At 40.4% G+C, this 15,246-nt stretch overlaps 1 protein-coding gene across 2 annotated transcripts in view; it reads left to right on the top strand.

Annotated features, from left to right (window-relative positions):
• Positions 1–9,398, top strand: part of MAPK11 (mitogen-activated protein kinase 11) — a 64,858-nt gene extending 55,460 nt beyond the window's left edge. For both annotated transcript variants that reach the window (XM_040343683.1, XM_040343684.1), the window contains 3 exons: positions 1,894–1,972; positions 4,979–5,152; positions 6,956–9,398. In XM_040343683.1, the coding sequence (XP_040199617.1) occupies positions 1,894–1,972; positions 4,979–5,152; positions 6,956–7,029 (327 nt within the window). In that variant the 3' untranslated portion in view covers positions 7,030–9,398. The remainder of the gene's footprint in view (positions 1–1,893; positions 1,973–4,978; positions 5,153–6,955) is intronic.
• Positions 9,399–15,246: the final 5,848 nt, after the last annotated feature.

The following is a 15,246-nucleotide window of genomic DNA, read 5'->3' as shown; positions in this document are numbered from 1 at the left end:
ACAATCTGTAATTTCCTCCTAGGTCAGTCCCATCCCTCTACAGTTAGAAACACACATAGGGAACACAATTAACCCCTTGATCGCCCCCTAGTGTTAACCCCTTCTTTGCAAGTGACATTTTTACAGTAATCGGTGCATTTTTTTATAGCACTGATCACTGTATGAATGACAATGGTCCCAAAAATGTGTCAAAAGTGGCCGATGTGTCTGCCATAATGTCGCAAGTCCCGATAAAAATCGCAGATCGCCGCCATTACTAGTAAAAAAAATAATAATAATAAAAATGCTATAAATCTATCACCTATTTTGTAGACGCTATAACTTTCACGCAAACCAATCAATATGTGACTTGTATTACCAAATATATGTAGAAGAATATGTATCGGCCTAAACTAAGAAAAAAAGTAGCTTTTTTTTTTTAGGGCTGTGGAAACTAACTATTGATTCATCGATTTAATCTTAAATTTTTTCGATCGATCAAAATTATTTTGATTGGTACTCACCTCTCCGCTGGCTTTCTGGGCCTTCAGGGAGTTCCGTCGGAGATCTGGTGACGTCACAGACACTGGCGGGGCTTGCCGTGTCCATCTGAAGGGTTCCTTTGCTGTGCCTTCATATCTGCATGCCGGCGGGACCTTACTACAGTATCTGCCACACGCAAGGGCTGTTGCACTTTCTCTGTCAACCTGGGATTCTACAACCACCCACTGAGAGTCTACATGCCAACGGACTGATGTTAACCTCTCCTCATCTGGATTCAGCAGTGGCATCGTTGTACACATTTTTATACCAGTATCATACTTGGCTACATGTTTTCATGACTGCTTTTCATGACTGCTTTTGCTACTATTTGGTATTGCTCGCACCATGTTTACAGTTTATGTAGCTACATCGATTTTATCTCCAGTACAATATTTATTTTGTTACCTACTTGAAGACACTGTTAGTGTGCATTCACACCTTGACGTATTTACGCCCGACGCTCGTGCCGCTGGAGGGGTGATTTAACATTGATGTCTATGGAGATGGTTCACATCTCCACGCCGAACGCCGAAACACCGTACGCCTGAAGCTCAAAACAAGTCCCGGACCCTTTTTTTCAGGCGGCTTTCGGCGTTCGACATAGATAACAATGTTAACAATGTTTTGTAAAAAAAAAGGTTAAAACGACTCGTTTTGTTGCGGTACAATACGCCGCAATTTGTCGCGGCAAAATACACCGCGTTATAGTGTGAATAAAAGTTTTAATGCTATTCCCATTGAGCGCTGCCTTTGTGTGTGTTTTGTATCCTGCTATCTATTTTTCCAGTGGTTGGTAGCTGCACTGGGATTCAGCCTGCAAGGAGGAGATCAGCTAAAAGTAGTTGGATCTGTATGTGCGTTATAATTAATCAAAATTAATCGATTAAAAAAAAAATAGATTAAAACATTTTGATCAGTAACAGCCCTTTTTTTTTTCAAAATTGTTGCTCTTTTTTTTGTTTGTAGCGTAAAAAAAAAAACCCGCAGAGCTGAAATACCACAAAAAGAAAGCTCTATTTGTGGGGAAAAAAATACATCAATTTTGTTTGGTACAGCGTCGCACAACCGCGCAATTGTCAGTTAAAGTGACACAGTGCTGAATCGCAAAATATGGCCTGGTCATTGAGCAGCCAATTCTGGGAATGAAGTGGTTAATAAATGAAATTCTCATTTAAAAACTGCATTTTGTATTTACTGTGGATATCTTTGTGTACTTTTCAAATGATCTGAATCATTTAAGTGTGACAAATATGCAAACAAATAAAAATAAATCAAGGAGGAGACAAATACTTTTTCACAGCATTGTAGCTGCTTCTTGTATCTGTTTATGGTCATCTTTGTGTGATTAGTAATCATCTGTTCTATTACCAGGCTAGACGATATATTGAATCTTTGCCATACATGCCACAGCAAGATCTAAATGAGTTGTTTTGTGGTGCCAACCCTCTAGGTAAGTCAGTAATATGTACAGTGTAAAGCTTACAGACTCCTTGTTTACACTACAGAGCTTTTCAATGAATGCCTTCAAAGGGCGAGATTCATCCTAACCAAAGGATTTTACTAAAGAGAACTAAATTCCTAGAAACCAGCTGCTAGTTTATGCTGCTGATAAAACACTACATATCTTCTTCTCATAGGCTAGATTCACATGCAATCGTGCGGCTCACATTTGAGGGGGCACAGCCTGCTGTACCTCAGGAAAAAGGTCCCTACGCCTTTTTAAAATTGCAGCTGCACAGAAATCTCATGATGCATTTGTAACCTGCGATTTCCCGCACCCGAAAATGAGCTGCGTTTTCAGATAAGGGGGGGGGGCATTAAGAGCAGCACTGTTTGCCTGTAGATGCTGGTAGCCATGGGAATGTGTGTGATTTATGCATATTACCACATATTGTAAATCTAGCCTAACAGTATGAGCACTGATTAAAATTATGTACATACATGAGAATATAAATCTACAGCCCCAATTCCCAGAAAGTTGGGATGCTGTGTAAAATCAACCTAAAAACAGAATGCAATGATTTGAAAATCTCATAAACCAATATAAGAAAAAGTACCGTATTAAGAAAAAAAAATAAGGTGATATTGAAATTGATGGCATCATCACATCTCCAAAAAAATGGGACAGGGCCATGTTTACCACGGTATAGCATTCCCTATTCTTGTAACAGCACTCACACCTGGGAACAGTTGCTGAAGTTTTGGAAGAGGAATGTTGTCCCATTCTTGCCTGATAAATATGTAGAAGAATACGTATCGGCCTAAACAGAGGGGGGAAAAAAATTGTTTTATATCATTTTTGGGGATATTTATTATAGCAAAAAGTAAAAAATTGTGCATATTTTTTTTTTTAAATTTACGCTCTATTTTAGTTTATAGCGCAAAAAATAAAAACTGCAGAGGCGATCAATTACCACCAAAAGAAAGCTCTTTTTGTGGGGAAGAAAGGACGTCCATTTTGTTTGGTAGCTATGTCGCACAAACGGCGATTTGTCTCCTCCAGGCAGTCCCACCACCCCCCCCCCCCACAGTTAGAGCACACATGAGGTTACACCTTTTAACCCCTTGATCGCCCCCTAGTGTTAACCCCTTCCGGCCAGTGATATTTATACAGTAGCGCTAATCGCTGTATAAATGTCAATGGTCCCAAAAAAGTGTCTAATCTGTCCGCCGCAATGTCGCAGTCCCGCTAAAAATCACTGATCGCCACCATTACTAGTAGAAAAAAATAATTATTATAAAAATTCCATAAATCTATCCCCTATTTTGTAGACGCTAAAACTTTTGAGCAAACCAATCAATATAAGTTTTTTGCAATTACAATTTTTTTTTACCAAAAATATGTAGAACAGTATATATCGGCCTAAACTGATGAAGAATTTTTTTTGGTGGGGGGAAATAGTGATTTTATTTTTTTTTTATAGCGCCAAAAAAAAACAAAAGACAGAGGTGATCAAATGCCACCAAAAGAAAGCTCTCTGTGTAAAGGAAATACTGCACAGTCACAGTGAATGTAAATATAACATGTCTCTGAAATAACGTGAAAAAAATGATTAGTGATGTGCAACAGCTGCCGCAACTAGATATGCAAGATACACACACTAGGAAAATATAGAAAAAATATAGCTGCGCTGCATTGCACACAATTTGCAAACATGTACCTAAATGTTGACACCAAAAAAACACTTAAAATGAATTCTTATCTGTACATAAAAATCTAGAAAAGTCCAAGGTGACTAGACACAGTGAAAAATTATGAATATTGCTCCTGCTGAATTATGTGACACTGGAAACATAAACTGATCAATAAAGAAGCAACTGATATTCCAAAATAACATAGTATAAGTGACAGTCCGTTCTATGAGTTGATAGTCCGTGATTATCCGTGACTTCAAGCAGGTTATCACCCAAGAAGAAGTGCCAAGAAGATAAAAGAAAGGGATCCTCCACCTCCTAAATCAAATCTTTTTACCTACTCCAATGGATCTATTGTTATGGAGATCACTGTAGCATGTGGTTATTTCCCCCGCCCAGGGTCTCTCAGTGGTATGTAGCAAGAGGTATCCTGTCTCCTCGATCTCCTCCACATGGGGGCTCCTCAATACATCTCCCGAGTGGATGCTCCCCATAAAAATACAGCTCTACTTGTGGGGGAAAAAAAGGCGTACATTTTGTTTGGGTACAGCGTCGCACGACCGCGCAATTGTTAAATCGCAAAAAATTGTCTGATCATTGAGGGGGCAAATCCTTTTTGTCCTTAAGTGGTTAAACCCATATTTTTTCATACTAGAAAATATTGAATGTTTATCAGATTTGCAAATCATTGCATTCTGTTTTTATGTAGATTTTACACTGTGTCCCAACTTTTTTGGGGAATTGGGGTTGCATACTGGTATTGCTGCCTTGTTTTTAAATGTGCAAACACGAAGTTTAGAAATCGGACCTCATTTCTTCTGCAAGTGTTTTGGGGATCTGATTTGTGTTTCCCCTCTGCACTAAATCTAGTTTGACAAGCTAAAGTATGCCTAGGCTAGACATAACATTGGTTAAGAAATACTGCAGTTTGATTTGAGGTCCTTTAAGCCAGGCAGCTTGTTTAACTGATGCTGGAATTTGAAGAGGTCCAGAAGCACATCTGAGATGGTTTGACAGTAAAATCTGTATCACCACACATGTGATATTCCAATTTGTACAATAGTCATGGCATAGATACAGTTTTTTATTGTGTGACATTTAATGGTTAAAAATGTGCCACCATGCATTATAAAGCTCTGTAAAACAAGATTTAAATTAGAACTGTATATGTCCGCAGGAACATATCAGTACAAAATCCTTTAAAGACGGTGCTGTGCATGTTTTTGCCATGTATGGATTGTTGGCTTCATGGATGTTTGATTTGATAATGCTATTGATTTTACAATTTTTTTACAAACATTGTGTTTATGTTATTTTAAAGCCATTGATCTGCTGAAGAGGATGCTCATTCTGGATAGTGACAAGCGAATCACAGCATCTGAAGCCCTTGCACACCCTTACTTTGAACAGTATCATGATCCAGAAGATGAGCCAGAGGCTGAGCCTTATGACGAATCTACAGAGAATAAGGAGCGCACTATTGATGAATGGAAAGGTAGAGCAGTTTTTATTTTTTATTTTGCATAGACGAGAATGCACAGGTTTTGCCAACAGCAGTCATTAACTGCTTGCCGCCCGCTTACGGTACATGTACTGCGGGCGGCACAGCCAGGCTGGATCACTACATGTTTGTCTTCCAGCTTCTGCCGAGTTCAGGATCTGCATGTGCGCACCCCGACCCACTCTGACTACCGCACAATTTTGGCAGCAAGTCCCGGGCAATGATTTGGCCAGTCCCAATTTACAGACACATAGGACTCTGTACACATGCTCTGGCTGTTTGCAGGGAGGAAAAGTGGCCAGATCTCTTAAAAGCAGCACATTTTACTCACATTACACTTGTTAGGCACACTGTTAACCCGTTGATTGCCCCCAAATGGTAACCCCTTTGCAGTCGGTGTACAGTATTATCACTGTATTAGTGTCACTATTGATGTCCGTGTCAATTGGTCAGTCTGTTGGTGCCAGATTTCCCACCACACTTTGAAGGTGCTATACATTTCATGAAAAGCAATTAATTTACACTCATTGGGATTTTTTTCTATCAAAAACATGTAGCAAAATACATTTTGGTCTAAATTTATCAAGAAATTGTATCTTTTTATTTTTTTATTGGACATGTTTAAAAGGCAGAAAGTTAAAAATATTGTTTGTTTTTCCCAATTACTATTATTATTATTTTTTTTTTTTTTTCATTTATGTAATAAAAAATAGAAAACCCAGCGGTGATCAAATACCACCAAAAAGGAGGATTATTAGTGGTAAAAAAATATAAATGTAATTTGAAGTTGCAAGGCTGAGCAGTTGCCAATTTAAAGTAGCACCATGCTGATTAGCATAAAATGCCCTGGTCATGAAGCTAAAACCTTCTGGAGGTCAATTGGTTTTAGCCCAAATCCCAAAAATCCGCCCTGGCTGTAATACTTATCTTCTGTTCGACTCTTTCTCCTGCATCATTTCTTTCTGGCACTGGAGAACCTCACTTCCAACTTTCTTTCCTTAGTTTTTGGGAAACATATTATGGCAGGAATATGTCCATAAGATGCCCTCGTCTTAAAAGCTAGTTTTCTGACTGCCATAATGATCCAGTGGCTTCAGTACTTTGAGTCATGGACCCAGAGCAATTATGTCCAGTCACCACTCTTGGGGCTGCTTACTTGTTCCACATTTAGTCATTTGATCAACACGATTACCAGGCAACTAGCATTTTTTAGAATATCAGGAATGGCTGCCTGTAAATTTCTCACATGCCAGGTTTCTTTTTAAGACTAGGTGCGATTTTTGTTTTCTTTTTTTGGCCCCTCGTTGTGGTGAGCAACCTTGTTTATCACCAGAGAGCTAGGGTGGGGCCAGTGCTCTAGGCCCCCTTCACATGGGGCATACTTTGCCAGTCCACCTATTCAGCAGGGAATCCCCCCCCCCCCCGAGCAGGCAGATGGCTTATCTGTGTACACTCCGCTTATGCAGAGCGTACATAGACACAGCCGGCTGTCCTGTATGGGCGGTCAGATGTAAACAGACCACCTGTCTGTTTACATCTGACTGTCATCTGATCTGCCAGATGGATGGTAAATCGATTCCCCCATCTGTCTGTAGATCAGATCAGATGTTGGCGGGTGTCAATGGACTCTATAGAGGGCAATGGATGGTCCGGTTGGGTCCGTCTAAAAAAACGGACAGGTGGACCCGATCAGTCCTTCTGTGTGAAAGGCGCCCTATTGAAATTGTTTATTTTATTTATTATTATTGTTTTAATATATTTTCCTCTTTTCTTTTTTTCTTTTTTTTTCTCTTTCAGAAATTACATATGAGGAGGTGGTTGGCTTCAAGGTTCCGGATATTAAAATCGATAATTTAGAAATTGAACAGTAATGTTCAGATGTTTCTCACCCCCACAATGGACAAATTTAGACTTGGCTTCTGCAACTTGAACTGCTTTTGTTGACCAAAGACAAGAGAGTCTTAACAATCCCAACATTGTAAGCTATGACATGCTGCCCTGACCTAACGGAAAGAAAAATAAGTTAAAGTCTTCTGTTCTGCAAAACAATATACACAAGCACAACGTTCGTTTTTTTTTGTTTGTTTTTTTATCCAGTGTTTTCCCTGCAAGGTTATCACCTATTATTTAATTTTAATAGAATCCACCCACAACAAAAAAGCATTCCATTCACAAAGGACCACTATACTATAAAACGGTTATCCTTTTTTTCAACACTAGTAAGTGGAAATTTACAGGTAATTATTAACACCTAATAATACTGAACATTTCTATCCTCTTACCACACTGCCAACAATTTGCAATTAGCAAGTGAATGCCAATGTTGTGCACAGTATTAGGGCTAGATGTACATGGGCTCCTAAGGATGTCCAAAACTCCAACAGTGTCTAGCTCAAACTGCAGGTGGACTGGCCCTTTCACCCCCTAGTTTTATGGTTCATTGAATCTAATGATCAGCGCTCATGAAGTGTTCTGTGTATAGGTAGTTTGCCCAAGGCTGTGCATTGCACCTTCTCAGGAACACATCCTATTTAGACAATTTTCATGACCCATGGGAAAGCAGTCAAGTGCCGGTGCTGCTGAATTGCTACATATGTGGCTCATTAAACCCTTTAAGCAGGGGGTAAAAGTGGGTTCCTACTCCTCCGGTCAGTAGTCAAGTGCAGGTGCTGCATATGTGGCTGATTGAGGCCTAAAAGCAGGGGGAAAGTGGGTTCCTACTACTTGGATACTTGGATTCCTGCTGGATACGTGCAGAAACAGATGTGCTCGGGTGGTCCTCCAAAAATGTATGTGTACCTGTGCCATATGTTTTCTTGTACCTTAGAACAATACTCTCTATCGTTACCATTACACAGCTATACCAGTAAAATGGCTAACATCATGTGCAGCTGCACTAAAAGCATAGAACATTTTTGTCAGTGTAGCTGGCACTGATCTGGGGACCAAAAACAAATCTTGATCGTTCTATTAGTGAGTTCTTACTGCAAGCGGTTATTGTTAAAGGACATCTGTGGTCACCTTAGTATTCCGTAAGCGCAATATGCATGTATCCTGCAACATGCTAGGTGCATCATGTCACAGAGGAATGCCTGCCAGCACATTTCCTTGGGCAAGCTAGTGTTACAACTATATCTAGTAAATGCTCTGATTTACAGCCTCTGCATAGTGATTAGTGACTGGTCATAGCTTTCCTCTTGTGGCTCTACAACAGGCATCAGTTTTGAATGTTCATGAGAAAGAAGTTGTCTGCAGGCTCCAAGTGATGTGCATCATCTTGGGAAAGGGGTTAAACACCTGCATTTTTTCCAGGTCGGGGAGATTTTTAAAATTTGCACAATGCCTTTAACCGCTACATTTTCTCTTGTTAAAGTGGCCTTTTATTGTGAATATGTACCTTACAATCAAAAAGTTTATGAAAGAAATACTGTATTGTCTGCAGCAACCAAACGGATAATCTTTTCCATGTTTCCAAGTCACATCAAATCAGAATCTGGTAGGCTGTGTCTAACAATATTGCTTTCACTTTCTGTAATGAGGTCCTTTTTTTTGCATTGCACAGTTTTCACAACATGGGTTCTTTAATGAGCATGTGATAGTTCTACAATTTTAAGTCTTACCATTGGTAATGCAGCGTATGGAATTTTAATTTTATTTTTTATTTTTTTGCTTGGGTGGCTATTTATTTAAGAAAAAAACAAAACATTATTTCTAAATGTATTCAGGCCAGATTAGCTCTGGAGCGAAGTGTGTCCCAAACACTAATGTTCCTCTCTACTTCAATTTATACAGATGATAGACATTCACTTGCAGATTGATGCTGCGTGGGTTTTCGGAGCTGGTTTGACATCTTGTGTAAACAGTGTGGGCGAGCATTATTTATGTGCATTGCTATATCATGACACAGCACGGCGCGTAAACTACTTCCCAAGAATGTGAAAAACTGCTTTTTAGTGTGTGACTACTGCATGTTACAAATAAGCTATCATGATTAAAAAAAAAGGGAGTTGAAAATTAAAAGTGTTTATACATTTTAATGATACCACTTTATAGGGAAAAGCATGTTCTTCAGAAAGAAGTGGCTTTTACCAGCTTTTATAGCAGGTGCCTTTACTCGGTGGCTGTGCAAAGTTATGCCTGCTAGGTTTACTTACTGTATGGAGGGTAATGGCATCTGCCAAGAACTGTTAGTAAGTATTGTACTTGTCCTGCTGCCAATAAAATCAGTCTATTACTTGTTTCCTGTCTTGGTTATTTCCCTGCATCTGTTCCAGCTATAATCTTGGGATTTAAAAAAAAAAACACAGATTTTTACATACTGTCCTTGGTTTTACTGAGGCTGGCAACCCTGATGGGGCCCCCTAGTGGCATGGGGCCCTCGGGCAGTGCTCCCCTGCGTGCAGCATGCCCACCCCCAGCTAAATGAACAGATCATACTTCTTCCTGCGACGTAAGTATGCAGTGGAAGTCCAATTTCAAAATGTCTTTGTAGTTCATCCTTTCCTCGTGCTCATGTGACAAGGAGAGTGAATCACATTCACATGTATGATGAAACTATAGGTGTGACTACCACACATTTTCGGTTAACAGAAGGCTAAACTTACAGCTTTTATTAAATAAAATAAATACGTTTAAATATTAATGTAATGTACTTTCTATCTCTCCCTTCCGTCTTTTCATCTCTGAAGTGCAAGATGTTCTAGAGTGGCTACATTTGTTTTCCATGCCCCCTTGTGTATGTGAACATAGCCACCCCTCTGTGCTTGCCCCCATGATGGAATACAAATCTACGTGTAGACTCATTGAGCGCCAGCACCTAGCATCCACGAGTACCCTTCCTTTCCTTATCACCACTCACATTTGCTTAACCTTGGCATCTATAATATGTAGTGGTACTGCATATTTGATAGGCTTTTCCCTCGCCTTACTTCAAGATGTGACCTTAGTGATTTAGTGCTTTCCTGGGGCTCCTGCCTGGGGGAGGGATGTGTTTGGCTGTTGAATCCTCTCAGGCATGAGGAAGGTGGCCATGTGGCTGGACAAAGGCCTAGTATGTAAAACACAAGGATTTAATTTCATGGGAGAAGTCCAGATATCCTGAGGAGCCTGAGAAGCTGGGATCTGAAGCTTGGAACCTCAGTGGAGTATGGTGTCTTCTCCCCAGCATGTTGCCAGCTGAATGGACACGTGCTTTACAGTCAGGAGCAACATTCACAAAGTGGTTGGCTTTAAAGTGTCACTAAAGGCATTTAGGATAAAGCAAGAAAGGATTACAACCCCTGTCAGTTTTATTTTTTTGCCATCTGTGTCTCATTGTGGCATGTTAAGTTTTCTTTAGCTTTGAAGACTGTAAAGGAAAGGTATATGAGAGACCTCCCTACACCCCTACCCTCTCTTTTAGAGTATTGAGTGAGAGATGGAAATTGTTATTTTTATTTAGTAATGATATCTGTCCACAATGCTCCACTATTGCTGAAAAGCCACACCTAGTGATGAAATACTAACCTATAGTGTCCGCCCCCCCCCCCCCTTTAAGCTGCAAATGGCAGAGGACAGGGGTGTTTACCTGCCAGAGTCGCTATTCGTCACTGTGCATGTGTGGAAAGGTTTACCAGCAGGTAGCTTACTGCCTGCTGACTGCTACACATTTAAGTAAATTGGAATGTGCCACAAGCGGTTGCGGTGCATTTGTCAGCAAAAATGGGAGTTAAAAAATGTGGTGAGAAGACGTTGCATTGCTTCTTTATCACCTGTCACTAGCCTCTGGAGCGTGATCCGAATGCTGGTCAGGCTTCAAAGGAAAGGGAGATTTAGATGCATAAATCTACCCTTGGCCCCTGTTCATACCAGTGCGACTTGTCATGCGATTTGACAGGTCCAAATCGCATGACAAGTTGCACCCTATTGTCAGCAATGAAAGTGTTCACATCAGTCAGTGCGACTCAGACTTTGCAGTGCTGCACTGATTTTAAAAAAAGGTTCCTGCACTATTTTTTACAATTTTGTGTGCGACTTGCATAGACATCTGTGAAAGAAGTTGCTCAGATGTCAAGCAATTTGCACCTGAAATCTCACTGATCTGCGGCTTTGAAGTAGCAGGATTTTAAAGTTACATTCAGTGTTAACAGGGGCTTAATGTTCTCTCACATTGCATAACATTGCTGTACCATGAAAGCTGAAAAACCTAGTCCTGACTTTTGAGAGCCAGAGAACACAATTAGCAGCTTCTTCAGCTTGTTGATGATCTGAAGCTATCTGTTAATATGAGATTGTCTGTCTTCCAAGTTCAGTTAACAATTGGAAGGGAAACACCTATGGGAACTTTAGCAGCTGCTCTGTAGGGGGGATATATTAATCAGAAATTGACTACTGTTTACTCGATATAAGGCTAGCACTAGGGATGTTTGCTCAGCCCATGAGACAGGTACACTTGATGAAAATTGGGTGCTCATTATTATCATGATTATTCCACAGGAATTACTGTGCAAGTTAATCTCCCTACTGTGTTTTTATCAGAGAGACCAAAAGGAGACTTATGACACAGTTTACAAATATGACCAAGACCGAGTTAGTATTTGGCAAGAACTATCAAACAATTTTTTTAGGGACAATTTTAAGGTCTAGTTTTAAAGATACAAGGCAGGAGATGTCAAAATAGTCTCCTGCTACAGCAAGGGAGACCACATTTTAAGAAGTTTGACTTGGGGGTAATTAAAGTTTAATTTAAGTATATGGCTATTTTCACATAGTTACTGTACATTGGTTCAGCGTAGGACTAAGCTTTGGAGATTTGTATAAAGTCTCATCATAATTTATCCAAAAAAAGGGGTTCAGTTGTGGCCTGTGAGGTTAGAATTGGGAGCATATGGGCTGCTTGGAAATACAGTATTTTTGGATGGCACCAGAGCCATCCTCCTTTCTGTACCTAAACATAGTTTGCCTGGAAATTATAGGGTGACTATGATGTCAAATGTAGGAAAATATATGATTTTTATTTATAGTTTAGAGGCCAAACGAGGGAACAGAGACTGACCTACACAAAAATATTATAGTAATCTGGGGAGGATAGTGATTTTGGTAGCATAGATGCAGCCGAACAATCAGTGAGTGTTGAGGGATTTCCAAGAATGTACGGTTTGATAGATTGAATGTGAAGAGGATGGTATTTTTCACATTTGGGGGGGGGGGGCTGTAGGGAGAAGTGTTTTGTTTGTTTTTTAGGATTTATTTATGGAAATGGCATAGAAAACATTTATAACCAAATAGTGATTGTATTGTTACAAGCACAATGCAGCGGTGATGATGTACCATGATTAGTAGATTGTTACAAAATTGGTAGATCCATTAACAGGGCTAGTGGTGGTGGGGTACAGTTTTGTAGGTGTAGTTTTAGAGTTTTGTACAAGTCCAGAACATGTGTAATATGCAACATAGCCCTTTTTTAAAAGTTGTTTGTGGTAATGGCCATAACTGTGTTGGCAGGTGCAGTTTGCCCCTAGGTGGCTCTTTTCCCAATATTGTAAAGGGAAATTGGTAACTTAGTCTTAGGCCCATTTTTAGAGAAAACCTTTCTTTTACTTATATAATGAGTGAAGTTAGCACCCATATAAGTGCCAAGATGGAAGGGACATGGGGAGGAGGGGCATGGGAACACCCCAGAGCTACTAGGATGTACAGTGAGGAAAATAAGTATTTGAACACCCTGCTATTTTGCAAGTTCTCCCACTTGGAAATCATGGAGGGGTCTGACATTTTCATCGTAGGTGCATGTCCACTGTGAGAGACATAATCCAAAAAAAAAAATCCAGAAATCACAATTTATGATTTTTTAACTATTTATTTGTATGATACAGCTGCAAATAAGTATTTGAACACCTGTCTATCAGCTAGAATTCTGACCCTCAAAGACCTGTTAGTCTGCCTTTAAAATGTCCACCTCCACTCCATTTATTATCCTAAATTAGATGCACCTGTTTGAGGTCATTAGCTGCATAAAGACACCTGTCCACCCCATACAATCAGTAAGAATCCAACTACTAACATGGCCAAGACCAAAGAGCTGTCCAAAGACACTAGAGACAAAATTGTACACCTCCACAAGGCTGGAAAGGGCTACGGGGAAATTGCCAAGCAGCTTGGTGAAAAAGGGTCCACTGTTGGAGCAATCATTAGAAAATGGAAGAAGCTAAACATGACTGTCAATCTCCCTCGGACTGGGGCTCCATGCAAAATCTCACCTCGTGGGGTCTCAATGATCCTAAGAAAGGTAAGAAATCAGCCCAGGACTACACGGGAGGAGCTGGTCAATGTCCTGAAAAGAGCTGGGACCACCGTTTCCAAGGTTACTGTTGGTAATACACTAAGACGTCATGGTTTTAAATCATGCATGGCACGGAAGGTTCCCCTGCTTAAACCAGCACATGTCAAGGCCCGTCTTAAGTTTGCCAATGACCATTTGGATGATCCAGAGGAGTCATGGGAGAAAGTCATGTGGTCAGATGAGACCAAAATAGAACTTTTTGGTCATAATTCCACTAACCGTGTTTGGAGGAAGAAGAATGATGAGTACCATCCCAAGAACACCATCCCTACTGTGAAGCATGGGGGTGGTAGCATCATGCTTTGGGGGTGTTTTTCTGCACATGGGACAGGGCGACTGCACTGTATTAAGGAGAGGATGACCGGGGCCATGTATTGCGAGATTTTGGGCAACAACCTCCTTCCCTCAGTTAGAGCTTTGAAGATGGGTCGAGGCTGGGTCTTCCAACATGACAATAACCCGAAGCACACAGCCAGGATAACCAAGGAGTGGCTCTGTAAGAAGCATATCAAGGTTCTGGCGTGGCCTAGCCAGTCTCCAGACCTAAACCCAATAGAGAATCTTTGGAGGGAGCTCAAACTCTGTGTTTCTCAGCGACAGCCCAGAAACCTGACTGATCTAGAGAAGATCTGTGTGGAGGAGTGGGCCAAAATCCCTCCTCCAGTGTTTACAAACCTGGTGAAAAACTACAAGAAACGTTTGACCTCTGTAATTGCAAACAAAGGCTACTGTACCAAATATTAACATTGATTTTCTCAGGTGTTCAAATACTTATTTGCAGCTGTATCATACAAATAAATAGTTAAAAAAATCATACATTGTGATTTCTGGATTTTTTTTTTGATTATGTCTCTCACAGTGGACATGCACCTACGATAACAATTTCAGACCCCTCCATGATTTCCAAGTGGGAGAACTTGCAAAATAGCAGGGTGTTCAAATACTTATTTTCCTCACTGTAATTGGGTACTGACCTACATGACCATATAAAGAGCTGAAATCCGATTTAAGGTGGTTCAGAACTCAGTAGGAACAGATGTAGTCACCCTGACTGTTTTTATGGTATTCTGCAGGTCGTGACTAGTGTGCATAAGGCATTTTAGGCCACGCCTCCAATGTGAGTACTAATACACCTAAAAATAGGGTTGAGCGAACCCGAACTGTAAAGTTCGGGTTCGTACCAGACTTTTGGGTTTTTGGTACCCGAACAATTTGCTGTAAGTTCGCGTTCGGTGTTCGGCAATGTAATGGCGCGCTGCAGGGCAGCCAATCACCATTTGTTTTAATTGTGTGACCTAGAAGCCATCACAGCCATGCCTACTAATGGCATGGCTGTGATTGGCCAGTGCAGCATGTGACCCAGCCTCTATATAAGCTAGAGGCACATAGCACAGCACGTCACTCTGCTTTAGTTAGGGTAGGGAAAGGCTGCTGCTGCTTGTAGGGAGAGAAATATATAGGAGTCAGACTGTCCTGCTTCAGAAATCAAATTACACCAGCGCTGCATATGTTCCTGTGAGATACACCCTTTAGATACTTTTCTTCTATTGTGCTATTGAAAAAACATCCATTTAGGGCAAAAAAAAAAAAAAATTGGCAGCGTTTCCTCTAGTGTTTGCAGTTTTTCCTGCATATCTGTACGTGTGAGATAAACATCTTAGCTAGTGTTCTTCTATTGTTCTATTCAACAAACACCCATTTAGGGCCAAAAAATATATTTTGCAGTGTTTCCTCCAGTGTTTGCAGTTTTTCCGCCATATCTGTACGT

The sequence above is a fragment of the Rana temporaria genome, chromosome 3 (assembly GCF_905171775.1).
Source record: "Rana temporaria chromosome 3, aRanTem1.1, whole genome shotgun sequence".
Lineage (NCBI taxonomy): Eukaryota > Metazoa > Chordata > Amphibia > Anura > Ranidae > Rana > Rana temporaria.
Note: the sequence above shows the minus strand (reverse complement) of the source record. Positions and strands in the feature narration are given on the sequence as shown.